The 16,339-nt window shown below is 37.6% G+C and overlaps 1 protein-coding gene across 1 annotated transcript in view; it reads right to left on the bottom strand.

The window, feature by feature from the left end:
• The window catches only part of LOC149799788 (multidrug and toxin extrusion protein 1-like), a 77,985-nt gene that overhangs the window by 52,049 nt on the left and 9,597 nt on the right, over positions 1-16,339 (bottom strand). Inside the window, exons 4-5 of the mRNA XM_089959172.1 lie at positions 15,314-15,382; positions 7,429-7,477 (exon numbers count right to left, since the gene is read on the bottom strand). Coding sequence (XP_089815298.1) covers positions 7,429-7,477; positions 15,314-15,382 — 118 coding nt within the window. The remainder of the gene's footprint in view (positions 1-7,428; positions 7,478-15,313; positions 15,383-16,339) is intronic.

The raw sequence follows: 16,339 nt of genomic DNA, 5'->3' as shown, positions 1-16,339 counted from the left end.
TTATCCCAAGGTCTAGTGTTTACAAAGGATTAAGTTAAGGTCAGTGGTGTCAATGTTTTTTTTTTTTTGGCAAGGCGGTCGTTCATAGCAGTGTCAAAATGCATATTTTGCCAAGAAATCGCGGTCGCTGGTCGCGTTGAGTAGGTGGTCGTTCATAACAGAGCGTTTATATAGTAAAATCGATCCGTGCATTACGATTGTGGTCGGAAATGACAGGTGGTCGCTCATAGCAGAGGTCGCTCATGACAGGTTTTACTGTAACAGCAGAACTAATTTACACAACAGTACAGTCCTCTCAACTGCAACACATCTAATCAGAATAGCCCTCAAAAATATTCTTCTAATTCAAGTGTTAATCCAAAGTTTCCTTTTTTAAATTGTTAAACTTTTCCTTAATAAAGGCATCCTCAAATTAACCATTTCTGAACCAATTCGAAACAAAGAGTGAAAAATTTTCAAAGTAATAAATTTCTAGATCTCTGCTTATGAGGATAACAGAGACTTTCTGTCAGTTATTTCTGTTTTCCAAGTAGTTGTTGTTGTTGTTGTTGTTATAAGGTTTAACGCCATTTTTCAGCACAAGATAGGCTATACATGGCGGCTAGTATAAATGGTGGAGGAAGAACCCGGGAAAGCCCCAGAAAGAACCACCGACCCACGAGAACTCCAAGTAGACAATTTTCATATTAAATATTGCATCACTAGGAAAATGCCAAGTTAATTACACATCAGAGACAGTAATTTCTCAGAACTATTTTGCTATCTCTGTAAACCATGTTCATCAACAGAATATTCAATCAATTGTTTGTCTTGTCTATGTTTTGTACTTGCCTTTGAAAAAGACTCATTAAAGAGTCAAAAGTGCTTGGCTAGCTAGGTACTATTCTCACACTGTTTGTTGCCAGTTTATTGCATTTATCTTAATCAATCCCTGACACACGTGATCCCATGTTGGATCCAGTGCACTTGAAAAGATTGTTATTCGGCATATGATTTGTATGCTTTATATATATATATATCTATCATGGGAAATAACCTGCTTGAACAAAACAACATATGAACTGCTTTGGCTCACCTTTCACACAAGACCTGCTTCATTATCACAGTAGACAGAATTGGTGAAATACATGCCCTATAAGAGGACCTGAATTACATGCAGTCCCGACAAGATGGGCCAGTTTCACTTAATGCAGTTCCCTCTTTCATTGCCAAGAACAAGCTTCCATCGAAGGGCAACCAGACCTTGGTACTGAAATCATTGTCTACTCTGGACACTTACTGAAATCATTGTCTACTCTGGACACTTCCACTTTTGGCTAGCATGAGCCTTCAAGTGGTGTATCTAAAAGACAGAGCCATTGCATTGTGGGAGATCATGCCTATTTTTACCTCTCAATGAGGGTCAGGATTATACAACAGTACAGACCCTCTCATCTTGAATTAAGTGGATTATTTGTCCTGCATACCAAGAAATTAAACTAAGATGGATTTGTTATGCATTTTGGCCCACAAGGTTAGAGCAGTTGCCGCAAGCACTGACTTTGCCCGGAACTGTTCTCTGATATTTTCAATGCTGTGGGATGCAAACTGGGAGCTCAGTATTTCACCTTGTCACAAACAGGACCACCAAAGGCCGGTCCCATCAGGTGCATATCTGCTATTATGTTTGGGTGTCCTGGAATAAGACAAACTTGGATTTGGATTTATAATAGAAAACACCACTTTAAAAAGTCCCACAGCAGTATGCAAGGTCTGGGGCTTGGTTCTATCAGCCATTTGAGATAATAATAATAATAATAATAATAATAATAATAATAATAATTATAATTATAATAATGAGGACTGTATAGCGCCTAATCTTTAGAAGCTCTAAGTGCTTTACAACATTAGACAACACTTGTAACATTAAAAATAACATATATAATGATATTATTACAACAACAAAAAACACCATGAAATTAAAAAACATAAAAAACATGCTGAAAATATTTAAGGTATGGAACATTATTAGATCTTTAAGTTTGTTCTTGCAGTTGAAATAAGGGGCTCCAAGTGGCCGAGTGGTCTAAAGTGCTCTCCGTTATGGATCACTGCCATCTCACCTCTGTCTGCGTGGGTTCGAGTCCAGGATTTGGCCAATGTGGGCATGTGAGAAAGCTTGCCAGTAGCTTCTTGTGGGTCGGTGGTTCTTCCCGGGATTTTCCTGAGTTCTTCCTCCACCATTAATACTGGCCGCCATGCATAGCCTATCATGTGCTGAAAAATGGCGTTAAACCCCACAACAACAACAACAACAAGCAGTTTGAAGTAAGTGAGTCTTAAGAGCACTCTTGAATGGGATCACTGTGGCTTTGTGTCTAAGTTCAGTGGGCAATTCATTCCACTTTCCATATGACTCCATTTTCGTAGTGGGAATATTGAGTATACGATTGTCAGAAGAGGAGCGTAAGTATCTTGCTGGTGTGTACACATGGGTGAGGTCAGATTTGTATGTTGGACTGGACTCCGTCAGTGAAATGTAGCACTGAGAACAAATTTTGTGTTTGATTCTTGATCAAATGGATAGCCAGCGTAGGGTACAGAGCAGCGGGGAGGTGTGCTCTGATCGTGGTACTCTAAGTATGATCCGATCAGCTGTGTTTTGAAGTTTTTGAAGTTTCTTAAGTAGATATTGACATGAACCAGACAGAATTGAGTTACAATTGTCCAGTCTTGAATGTACTAATGAACATACAAGTATTTTAGTAGCATCAACTGAAAGATAGTAGGATCAACTGAAAGATATTTGCGAATGGAGCTGATGCATCTCAGCTCAAGATATGCAGCCTTGCATATGTTCATGACATGTTAGTGCAACATGAGAGTACTGTCCAGAGTGACACCTAGGTTTTGTACTGACTGTGTGAATTTAATGTTGGTGTTACTGATATTTATTGTTTGAGGTAAAGGATGTGACTGAGAAAGTCTTTGCGGTTTGATTAGAATGGCCTCAGTTTTATCATCATTCATCTGCAGCTTGTTACATGTCATCCATGATTTCACAACAGAAATGCACCTCTCTACACCTTGGATGGTAGCATCAACTTCAGTTGGATGGCTAGATTTGTATATTTGGGTGTCGTCAGCGTACAGTTGGTGAGACACTGGATGATGATCTATGACACTTGAGAGCGGCTGAGTGTGTATAATTTAGAGAACAGGTCCAAGAACAGACCCCTGTGGAACACCACAACATAGATTAACTGGACTGGAGTGTATTCCATTTGCAGACACAATTTGTGTCCTGTTGACCATGTAGGACTTGAACCACAGTAAGGCTGTATCATGAATGCCAAATACATGCTGGAGACGGTGAAGTAATATATCATGGTCTATTTTGTCAAATGCTGCAGACAAATCTGGGAGGGTGAGGACTGTAATCTTTTTGCTATCCAAAGCAGAAAGAATGTCATTAACAACTTTTAGAAGAGTAGTTTCAGTACTGTGGCAAGGGTGATATGCAGACTATACATGGCTAAAAAGACTATTTGAATTTAGATGAGATACAAGCTGGGATAGAACAACCATTTCTAAGATTTTTTATATGAATGGGAGATTAGAAACTGGGCAGTAGTTCTTTAAATCGTTATGGCTGAGTGTTGGTTTCTTCAGCAGAGGCTTTACAATGGCAGTTTTAAAAAATGATGGGAATTTCCCAGATGAGAGAGAGGTATTATTAACATCAGTTAGTGAAGGCAATACTGGACCTAAGCACTCAAGCAGCAGTGATTTTGGAATTGGATTAAGTTCACATGACTCTGGTGCACTCATCAAAACTGTACGTACTAAATGCTGCTAATGATTGCCGCTGAAATTCTGTATCCCAACTGTATGGTGACGATGAGTCAACTGAAATTGTGTTGTCAAGCTTATCTATAATGGTTTGTACTTTGTCACAGAAGAAATTTGCAAATAGGTCTGGAAGGTCAACTATAGAGATGGTAGTTGGAAGTGGTGTACATTTGTTCCTTGACATTAGCTTGTTAGTAATCTCGAAGTGCTCTTTGCATCTGGAACTTTCCATGGTCTTAGTACTGTAGTGGACTGATTTTGCTGCATGGACTATGTTTGTGATGTTCTTCTTAGTGGATTTATAGATTTGCTTATGAATAGTGAGTCTGGTTGAAAGCTAAAGATAAGTCACCACTGTAGAGTTATTGGATAGAATGTAGACTCACTTTCCAGTTAAAGGCTTAAAAAAGATGCCGGTCCTGGGGAGACCAATTCCACTGGCTTCCTGGAAGAACTGCAAGGTGGTGGCTTTTCTTGTTTGAATGTTTGTAGCTGATGGGAATCTGGACAGTGGAGGAAGTATTTTGAAAGTGATGCAGAGTCCTTCAGAAACCACTTGTCATGTCCAGCAGTCATCATCCACAGTTATCCCCACAGCTGTGATGTTATGGTCAACTTTTGTGGTTTCCAAATGAAAATCAGGTGAATGACAAGAGCAGAACCACCAATGAAAAAGTTGATGGTTGTCATCTTGATGAGAATAAGAGATGGCTGATGCTGGAGTCTTGCAATTGAAGATGTAAACTGTTCAAAAAGCATGTGATTCTGCAAGACTGTGGAAGTAATTTGAAGTTGGATTCTTCCTTTTTTGAAATAAGATTAACCAATGCTTTAGCTCTTGTCCAGGTGGTTGATAAGGTAGGAGGAGAACGGCTGAACTCCAAAGGTAAAATGCAGAAAACTTCTTCAATGGAAGTATTGAAGACTGATTCTTCCATCAACATAGTGAGATTGAGAAGTGAAGAAGGAACCTAAGAGCAAGCATCATCATCTCTGCTTGCATTACGTGAGGCTGACATCACTTAAGTTGAATGAGATGGAACTGGCAAAGATTGTCAAGGTCTTTTACTGACAAAACTTGTGAAGCACCCAGAAGTAGAAACAGTGATTTCCACATAGATTAAAGACTCCCTTCTATTGACCAAGGGTTTGAGAAAAATGAAAGGCGACATATGTCAGATGCTGAGGTACTAAGCTCAGCATCATAAATGGAGAGTGCAGTGAGGCAGTATGTGGGTTAGACTGGTCTCCATAATTACCCATATGCACCAGGTTTGACACACTGGATGACAGAATGATTTCCAGGAACTTATTGTTTGAGGTCTTTGACCCTGAAGATCCCCTGCAGTAGGTCTAGGCTAGTCGCAATAGAAATAGGCCATGATGTAGGGAGAAAGTCACCTGAGTCAACAAGTTTGGATGATCCACACAACTGGTCCATGGAGCAAACAGATGCTTTGTTTTGTTCATTTACTTTTATATCATCAATAACTGTGGAGTGAACCCTTAAGAGACAAGGCCTAAAGGCACAGCCAGCAATGAAAAGTCCTGTGATGGTGACATAGGCGCCAGGACAATCTCTGATCGTACAGATTTCCGGCAGTTTGTAACTGGAGAGTCATTAGATGTTTTATCTCCCTTATCCACCAAAAACTTCCACAATAAGGCCATGTCAACATGAATGCTTATAGTGTCTTCATTCTTAGTTGTCTGTTTATGCACTTTCCCATGGTCTAATCCGTAAGACAAATAGAGCAGAACAAATAAACCTGTGGTAGTTCAGCATCTGTCACTTACTATTTAAACAGAAAGTTGGTGAAAATCTATGCTTTAAAGCATTACCTGGACAATAGCAGATTAAATTGCCAAAATAATTCACCATATTACCTATATGAGGCCAAAGGACAACCCGTACAGGTAATCCAATGAAGCAAGGCATCCCAACACTGCATGTATTAGCAAAGAAAACTCACATGTATGTAGCCAGTCATTGTGGAATTATACATGCATACATTATATTATACAAGCATTAAGAGTTTTCTAAAGGTCACAGGAACTTGCGTGTGAACATAAAACTAGTTGTGAAGTCGCAAAGGCTACCCATGCAAGCACCTAAGTACAATGAAGTATATAAAGAAAACAAAGTGTGGCTAAATTTGTAAAGGCATAATTTTGTCAAAATAAAAAGATAAAACAAGTTGGAAATAGAGATGGAGTATATTTTCCTTGGGAAGCGAAAACTCCAATTTGTATCAGCATTGATTCTGGCTTTTGCAAGGTCTCTTGTGTTGATAGGGTACTTCTCGGCATGAGTGGAATTAGTAACTGAGATATTCATGGATTTTGCAGCCACTCCCTATGTCAAGGGAAGTACACTCTGTCCAACCAATACCTAACTGGGGACATAACTTTTAACTTTGTTAGCTAAATTGTTTTATCTGGGACAACTGGATTTGCAAGAAAGTAGTTACACCCCTTAGCTTTTATGATCAGGTAATGTTTTTTTTTTAAAATCTTTAGAGCAAACAATACAGACCCTGATCATCAGGTGCATTATGCTATGGAAAATCAGGATCTTTGTTGTTTGCAGTTTTGTGAGCATATATGGTATGTGGTGTTTGATTCTTTAAAATATCGCATGTGGTTCAATGTTCTGAACAAGTAGTAATAAATTTATATTTACCCTTGTTGTGACCTTTAACTAAAGAAAGTACACTGCCCAATCAAGATATACAAATGTTTCAAGTTTCATTAAAATATTTTCACTGGTTCAAAAATTAACATCCTGGCAAGGATGCCGGTTGCATAAATACATCATAACCTTGACATGACTCTGACCTTGCATGATGACATCTGTCTAGTCATGCTATATAATTTTGTAAAATTTCATTTAATTATCTTTGGCAGCTGACAAGCTACTCTCAGAACAAAGCTAAAAGTCCAACAACTTTGCTTCCTCATTATCAAAACTTTGAGGCAGAGGGTCTGGATATGCTACAGTGCATACTGTCTGGTCATCATACATATTTGGGAAAAGTTTCAAAAGAATCTCTCAAATTCTTACAAAGTAATGGGCTTGACAAGTTAATGTTAATGGGTGGACAACACCAAAGCATAATATGTCCAATTTATGACAAGCATACAAAAACCTTACTGTTGAACTTAATCTAGAGTGTGGATGGTCATACAGAGTGTGGATGGTCGAACAGAGTGTGGATGGTCATACAGAGTGTGGATGGTCGTACAGAGAGTGGATGGTCATACAGATAGTGTGGATGGTCGTACAGAGTGTGGATGGTCATACAGATAGTGTGGATGGTCATACAGAATATGGATGGTCATACAGATAGTGTGGATGGTCGTACAGAGTGTGGATGGTCATACAGCATGTGGATGGTCGTACAGAGAGTGGATGGTCATACAGATAGTGTGTATGGTCATACAGAGTGTGGATGGTCATACAGATAGTGTGGATGGTCATACAGAATGTGGATGGTTGTAGAGAGTGTGGATGGTCATACAGAGTGTGGATGGTCAATGATGCCAAAGTGATAATGATGTGGAGCATATACCAAATCTATCAACATATAAACTCACTTCTTTGTAAAATGATGCCAACTTTTGTCTTATTCACACTGCCATATGTCTGAAAAGGAAAAAGGATGGTCATTAAATAAACAACTATAGAATGCACATTGTGCTACACAGACATGCAAAATGTAAATATCAGTGACCTAGTGGTTTAGAGCATCAGTTAAAAACAGATAGCTTTTGACTCCAGCAGCTGTAGTTTTTAACTTATGCCGAGATATAACTTTTATCAATGCCTTATTGAAACAGAGGGTCTTATTATAAAAAAGTCAACAACAAAAACATCCAGTTCTCACTGACCTGTCTGATATCAGGTGAAAAAAAAAGAGTCGCAATACCCCACTGTCCAACATCCTAGAAAAAGTTGTGCATTTTGCAGGGTCCTACAGCTTTGCTTTTCTTCAAAGAACAATCAAGGAGGGAACAAATAGTTATTGTTGGTTGACTAGTGACAGCAACATGTTCTTCGTAAGGAACTAGGTTCAGAGACACTGACAGGATTTTATCTAAAGGGGGCATGACAGGATTTTATCTAAAGGGGGCGGTTCAGAAAGATATCTTGATCAAATAAGTATCTTCATGTCTTAATTTCATTTTCTTTCCTTATTTTCGTTTATCTTAACCTTTACAGGGCTAAATAGGTTCGTAGCACATGATCCCATTGGGTTCAAATGTTTGAGAAAACAAATGAAAATTGCTCTCTACTTTTAAATTGTCTGTATTTTATATTCTGCCTTTTCTACATTTAATTTCAAAATACACCACTCCCTCGAAAACTCATGCCCTGATAACTCATGAACTCGCTTATAACGCGGGGTCAGGCATGGATCACATTTTTAAACCAGAAAATACCCCACAAATTGTTCCCTAATTATTGAACTTGAAGAAAATCATGATCCAAAATTGGTAACAGAAACTTTGATGTATCGCTTGTTTTATTGTCGAAAATGGTAGATATGACCTGGAAATTTTAATCAACACTATGAAATATCAAATTTAAAAATAGGTCATACAATTTTTTACATTTTCTTTCTTAGCAACATTCCTAATACACTGTAATTAATGATACGTAAGGAAATTTCAATCGATGAAAATGTCACTTACGCTGAGTGGAGGCAGTACTTTAATAAACAAACAAAAATTAAATAATTTTCTATCTATTGAAATTTGTGTTTCAGTTCTATCTTTTAGTTCCTTTCAAGTGTAATCGTCATAAATTCAATGTGTCCTCTTGTAATTAAACGTAAAATGTGTCAATCTACCATAACAGCTATGTCTGCGAGCATTTCTCTGAGAACCTAATTAAGTGCGGACCATGTTTTGATAACTGACTTCCAGAAGTATTTGTTATATTGTCGCACTGAATTAAAAGCTGGCCTCCTTTGTATTATCAGGTTAATTATGTCTTTTGAATCAAATAAAGGAGATGGAATAAAAGACAAGTTAAAAGGCATGAAAATCCTACAAACTTAAAGTCTAGTGGCCCCGGTCGTATGTCGGGTGAACTCACTTCATTTGATCAATCGAACACTTATAAATGTTATTATGTAACATTAACCACCTTAAATTAACCGACTCTTTCATAACTGTGATCAAAGATAACAAGGCAGCCAAGTGAAATGAATACTTCATAAAATAAAGAGCTTGATTTCACAGATATGGACCATTGTGGGCAAGCAAGTTTCAGAGAATTCTAGATGCTTCCTGATAAGGTCACTAGCAGACGATATTCTGCCCATTTTACCTGGATGATGGGCAACTTAGCAGTTTCTCCTATATGTGATCAGCAAATTTTACGATTTTTAACAAGGCACACTGAATGCAAAGTCAACTTTTATATCATAACTATAGATACTAACAGAAAGACAAATTTGTGTTCTGTTTATTCATGTAATTTTCGTAAAGGAATCTTCAGATTCAATGAATTGTTTTCAACTTCCAAACATTATATAAAGTCAACGGTAAATCTGCCAGTTGAACACAAATATGGTGGCTGATGACATCATTCGGGAACTATCTACAGATATCCTCAAAGATGATAAGCTTCATTATTACTTCCAATGAAATCACGACAACAATATTGTACTAATTAAACAATACAAAAATTGAGTCTCGACGTTGACAATTATCTCACGAAATAAATGTCACTTTTTTTGAAAAAAAGGAATCTTGTTAGGTGGTGTATCAACAGTTAGTCTAGTTCCCTGCTCTGTGGACTCCTGATTTGGCAGGATAATATTAAACACCACTACAGGAACCAGACTCATCAAGCAGTGACATAATACACATTTTTTTTGCGTACACATGAAGGTTGTTGAAACCAGTTGGAATGATCTTTCATATGTTGGACATTTTGAAAATAAATGTTATTTAAACAGAATAACAAACAACTTCATTAGAAAAAGTGCATTATTAAAATTTATTATCAACTGATTGTAAAATGAGGATTCAGTCAATAAACAGCCCAGTTCCCTAATGCAGCTCCCCCTCCCATGGTTTTCTTGATGTCAGTGATTTTTTTTAATTTTTGGAGGTCCCTTGGTAACTCGGGCATCACTTATAGTGCAATCTATGTTTGTGGACCCCGTTGTGCGTGAGTTATCAAGGGAGAGGTGTACCACCTTAATTGGCATGACTTATGACAAGCACTTTACAGGTGCACTGAACACTGTATACCTTGCAGAGTAAATTCACATTTGCCAAAATTTAAACTAATTTGCAGGAGTTCTTGCAAATCACTGCTCTCCAAGTGTGTGAACTCAAACACATTTTGCACAATTCATGCAATCACATGCCCTGGCAGCATCTCTGCAGGTTGTGTTACAAGAATGACTGAACTGTCAAAATGGAACTGCAATTAGGTCAGATCTATTGATATCATATGCAGCTCACACACTCTGCATACCTCAGTTGAACACTGGAAGTCACAGATGAAAGCTGCTTTGGTGGCATTAGTGGGGAAGCAATGGATAAAACTCTGATGAGTTTGGCAATGTCAAAACCCAGGCCAGGTTCCATTTCAGAATAAAGTGAGTGGGTGTGGTCTGTATATGTCAGAATATGACCACAAGTGAGGGATTACCTTGTAGCAGCCAAAATCATCTCTGCCATGATTTCAGAACAGGAATTTCTTCAACAAGAGAGAGAAAGTTTGCCATCAGGGAATGGGTGCTGAGAGGTGTGACACCAGTCACCTGACAACATACATTTTCCCCTCTGTATGTCTTCAAAGTGGAAGATCTTCAACTTTTGCAAACCTATCCATGACTGAAGCTCCAAACTCCTTTTTGATCAAGATATTCCTGAAAGAAGCCAGGAGTGAAGGTGGTGTTTCTTAAGGCATTGATGGATAGGTGAAGATCCTGACTGCTTGCAGTAAGTAGAGGTTATTGTGACTTGTCTGTGTCTGTTGCTAAATTGAGGAGATCATTGATTCTGGGTGTTTTATCTTAATTGGGCAAACAGCTACTGCAATCGGTTCCCCTCATTTCTTAATTATCTTCATAATCAAAACTGAAGGAGGAAAGCTGTATTCCCACAATACCTTCCAGCTGATTAAAAGAGAAAATATAGCACATGCTTCTGGAGTCATGTAAAAAACAAAAAAGAAATGTCAAATATCAGACAGCAGCAAAGGGCACAGACCCAATGAAAGGTTCCTAGGGGGACAACTGTTTGAAGCCATTGTCCTCCCTTGATAATGAGACCCATAAAGGTATTTCCCTACTGTGACACAAAGATCTCATAACTGATTCCCCCCTTCACACAGCAGGACCATGTTTATATGGGTATGTTCCACCCACTTGTAGAAAGCATTGAGAATGGTTTTCACTTCCAACAGGCTGATATGACGAGCCTTCTCTGGAAGTGTCCACATGCCACTCAGCATCGCAAGTCCACTAGTAAGCTGGTATTATCACAGTTCCACCTCTGAAAGGAGATGACTAAGAAGCTTTAAGAAATTGTCTTGCCTAAATAATGTCTTGTCTGATGATTTCTCCAATACATAAGCTACACCTTTAATGCATTTGGGAGAAATATGCCAAGCTAATATGTGTCAAAAATGTTGTGAAGGGATAAGGTCAGACTCCTCTATATTGATTATCCACAATGAACTGTGAATGAGGGACGTAAGGTTTTCATGTCATGAACCAAAAACCATGCTTACCAAACAATTTGTGGTAAGTTCTACAGGAACGCTGATTTCTCCTTGGAGAACATCCTAAAAATGGATATGACTTGGTCTAATATCTTACGGAATGTCCAACTTCAACATCCATGAGGAAGATGCCAAGTTGATATGTGTTACAGGTTCTATATCTAGATGGATCAAAATGATGTAAGGTTGTTATGTCGTGAACCAAAAGACCAAACTTACTAAATATTTTTGTCGTATGTCATGCAGGAACATTGCCATCTCTGCTGTGGACATACTGTATTCTTAGTGAAAGCCCATAAAGCTTTGATTAGGACTGTATGAATTAATATATCAAAGTACTCATGAATAATGATCATGTAACTGTCAAGTCTCTATCGTAGGTCTCATTCACCTCTGGTATACATATCTAGAAGTGTTCTGGTGTAGAAGATCTGTGTGCGTGGTTTTTGTACCATCTGCAGTAGAGGTGTGATTATGTGTTATTTGGATTTTTAACGTAGCTTAACAATTGTTCTGTCATATTGCTATGACATCTTCAGTGTGGCAGTTTATAGTGATACCCAGCACTGGGGCATCATGCCGCAGACATGTAGTGTCATGTCCCACCCAGTCACATTGCACACAGCAAACTCAGGGATGGTCCTGGCTTTTAAAAAGCTGTCGCCAAAATAATCGCCAACCTCAATATTTTGTCGCCAATTTTCAAAAAGTGTCGCCAAAAAAAGTAGTGTACATTTTTCCAAGTGTTAATTTAGTCTATTAATGTAACAGGCAATGAAAATTACAAAAGATGGATTAGTTAATACTTTAATTACAACAAGATTTTAACAAAATGTTACAAAGTGTTACATGAAGATCCATCGCGATTTTAGGGCTGCCCACTTGTTGAATGCAGTTTCAAAGTCTGATTTTTCACATCTGTACATGCTGATTCTCATTAAATTCTCAAGAGATGAGATGCAGAGCTTATTTCTGATGTCAGTTTTTATGAGGTTCATCTTACTGAATCCGCGTTCACAGTCCTCAGTGCTGACAGGTGACACCAGTAGTCTCTCAGCAGCACCCCCCCGCCCCTTTATGGCTAGCTTCACAAAGCTTGTAGCGAATTGCTTCCTAAATCCCAAGAATGATCACTGAATGCTGTATAAATTTTCTCGACAAGAAAAATAGGATCTCCATTCCCACGAATGAAACTTACACGAGTCAACACCTGGCAATATTGGACCGTATATATAAGCGTAAATTCACACCCAATTTAGGGATTCTTTCACTCCTGTATTTTGAGAAATAAATAATTATTATTAATTATGCAAAACTGTTTTTTTTTTTTTTTGCTATTTCTTGTTGCGGAGTTTAAGTCTCTGCAGCCGTAACACGGGACTGATGGCAAAAGGAAAAGATCAATGAGTAAAATGCTGCACTGGCGACAGATGTAATTGTGATTGAGATTTTTTCCATTTGCTTTGTATTTATACACAGTAGTCGGTATTTCAAAGGTTATCAGTTTTCTATGAAGGTTCAGCAAAACTATTGTATTGGTATATGTATAAAAAAAAAACAGAAGGATTAGCCATACAATTAATTGTATCTGTTCTATTCGCGTCTTCAGAAGTGGGTCAGTTGTAGGTATAGTGTGGTAGCATGATTGACTGTATCGCAGCATACAGTACTCAGCCCAGATGTCAGCATAAGCAGATTATGATGTAACAATGCACTGTAAAGATAGGGTTGTCAATAAGAACAAAGGATCGTTTGTGTAACAGATTGATTCCAATGCATTGCTTAGTCAAGTTTATGGCTTCCTTTCGTTTTGGCTTTAAATTTATTCAGTCCAAATCCATGATTGTATGTACAAATTAAATAACCAAAAAGTATGTCGCCAAAAAAATCGCCAGATGGGGTATTTTTGTCGCCAATAAGGAAAAAAAATCGCAATTTGCGACATTGGCGAAGCCCAGGACGATCCCTGAAACTCATCTACTGTAATCGACAGTGCCCTTTACAAATACAAAAACTTTCTTTTGTGCAAAAACATACTCCTTCATGGGATCACATGGAGTTCCTTCATGAAAATAGGATGATGAAAGTGGAAAGGTTTGAAAAACAAAATCTGGAGTCCCCCTTTGGATTGCCCATTGTTTTCCAATAGTAGTTGGTCCAAAGCAATTGAAAAGGGACTTTTCTGACATCTCAGGTGGTCACCGGAAGGCATGTGTGTATCACTAATGAATGGCAAAAGACCTTGAGAAGGAAAAACTGTGTTCCTCTCTCTTGCCTTCCTGCCTGCCTGTGAAAAATGGTGCACACATGACCCATTATTCACTTTCAAGGGAGAAAAAAACCCAGAAAAATTTGTTGCTGTTGAGAACTGCCACTGCAAATTCTCTGGCCACAATCATTCCTTCTCAAGCACATCCCCTATCAGGGTCATGCCAAGATATAATATTGCACTGAAAGTTAGGGCAAATCTTGTGCCTCTTGCTTTCACACCTCCTCAACTCAACACTCTAACTGAAGTGAAAAACTGAAAGGGAGTCAAAGCAATTATGATTAGCTGCCTTTTATGCTAGATGAAAAATGCATCAGCTGCACAAAGTCAAGTAGGGAGGAAATCGACAAAAACTTCCTGATTAATTCTGATGTGGCCTTAAAAACTCTGTATTACCAGTGGGGTAACCATAAAGAAGCTTTTGTGTTACTAAGATCATGAATGCTCCACAGTATTCCCAGTAATATTTGCAATCTTTAAAGGCATCATCATGGATCCATGCAGTTTGAAACTGACAATTCCCTCCAGGTATATATCTCACCTTGATGCCAAAAAATTAAATCTTTCAGCAAGTTCACATAAGCTTTTCAATGGATTGTAATTTTTTATTGCTTAAAACAATGTGCTTATTCAGAAGGGAAACAGAATGACTGTAGGTTGAAAGTGACCAAAATTAACAGAAATATTCAAAACCAATCTGGTTTCTTTCCAACATTTTTTCTTGAAGGATTTTCACTGGTTCACAACCAAATTTAAGAAGTTTCCAGGTCGGGGAAACATGATTTTTGAACACAATGGTTTTTCCAAGTTTTAAGGAGATGTGTGAACCATGTCAATGGAAAATATCATCAACATGCATCATCATTTTGCCTTCTGGATATAGTCAGTAGTGATTGCATCATGGAATGTCAGTGCAGCATGGCCAGTTTGGCTTGGTCATACAAATGGTCAGTCTGGTCAATTAATTTACTGGCTCACCAGTTGGAGATGACAGACTTCTTATCACTGTAAACTTACATATCTTCTTTGTACAGCTGGACTGGTTGGTCAGCAGTTGGAACAGCATACCAAAGATGTTAAATACCTTATAGTCCAGTCTGGACAAATGCTTGCTATGCCGTGTTGGTGGAACATATTCATTTTTGCAGCCCTTAAGCTGCTTTATCAAAATGTTAAAAATAGTGACATCAAACTGACTTAAAAGTGCATTATAGCTGATAAATACAGCGCCTAAAACTTTCTCTGGTGAAACTGACTGTTTGCGATCAAAATCACACATGATAATTAATTACAAAAATATGAATAAATTCACACAAATTCATAAAAATGTTGTGTACACAATATAAAAGAACACAAAGAGTTGTTATACCCTGGAAAATAAAATAAAGATGATCTGAGACTAAAGTATAATATTAAATGGTATATTAACTTTATCTTTCGAACAATATGATCAATTGTATTACCTGAGGAAACAGAGTATCACAGGCTAATGTCAGGCCAAACAGTACGGAATTTCCACACACATTAATGACCTGCAATCAAGAATTAAAAATATCACCAGAGATACTTCAATGATTGTGATTATCTTCAACATTAGAAATAATGAAATCCACTGAATCTTGAAGTCAAAGTCATAAAATCAAAGAGACATTTATTCACTAATGACATTTTATCACAGCGATTTCTTCATCGGCTTTACTGGATATACAGTGGTCCATCAAATTAATGCATGATTTGTGGACCCTTAATATAATGCTCGATTTGTGGACCCTCAATATAATGCTTGATTTGCGGACCCTCAATATAATGCTTGATTTGTGGACCCTCACTATAATGCTTGATTTGTGGACCCTCAATATAATGCTTGATTTGTGGACCCTCAATATAATGCTTGATTTGTGGACCCTCAATATAATGCTTGATTAGGGGAACCATTCATGAGGACCATATTGCAGGTAAGGTTGTCTTATACTGGGATGCATTGAAAGCAATTCCATGTTATAATGAGTATGACAAAATTAAATTCTCCCCTATAGTGGGATCCATAATGGGGGTGTGTGAAAACCTACTAAATATACAAAAAGCACAATATAAATTACTTATAATGGTATAGTATAATATTGACAAAAATTTTGATAAAAGGTTGCAATGGAAGTCTATCACTTTTATAAATAAAAGTTACCATATTTCATGTTATTTTTCGTACACGAAAAAATAATTATTAATTTCAATGTACGAAAAATTATATGTAAAATAAATAATTATCATTTTGTGGTAATTACCATGTATGAAAAATAAAGGGATCATACCTGACAAGGCCTGTGGAACACACGACACTCGACAACCTAAGGTACAAAACTAATGTACAAAATCGGTCTCATTCTGCTCAACTCAAGAAAAATCTGTTGTTATTATGAGAGAGAGAGATAGAGAAATAAGAAAATAATCTTTATTGTTCAGCTACCTGTCAGTTGTCACTATTATATTCC

This window comes from Sinohyriopsis cumingii, chromosome 5, assembly GCF_028554795.1.
Source record: "Sinohyriopsis cumingii isolate HCF-2022 chromosome 5, ASM2855479v2, whole genome shotgun sequence".
In the NCBI taxonomy this organism is placed as follows: Eukaryota; Metazoa; Mollusca; class Bivalvia; order Unionida; family Unionidae; genus Sinohyriopsis; species Sinohyriopsis cumingii.
The sequence above is the reverse complement of the archived record's forward strand: the minus strand, read 5'-3'. Positions and strand labels throughout refer to the sequence as shown.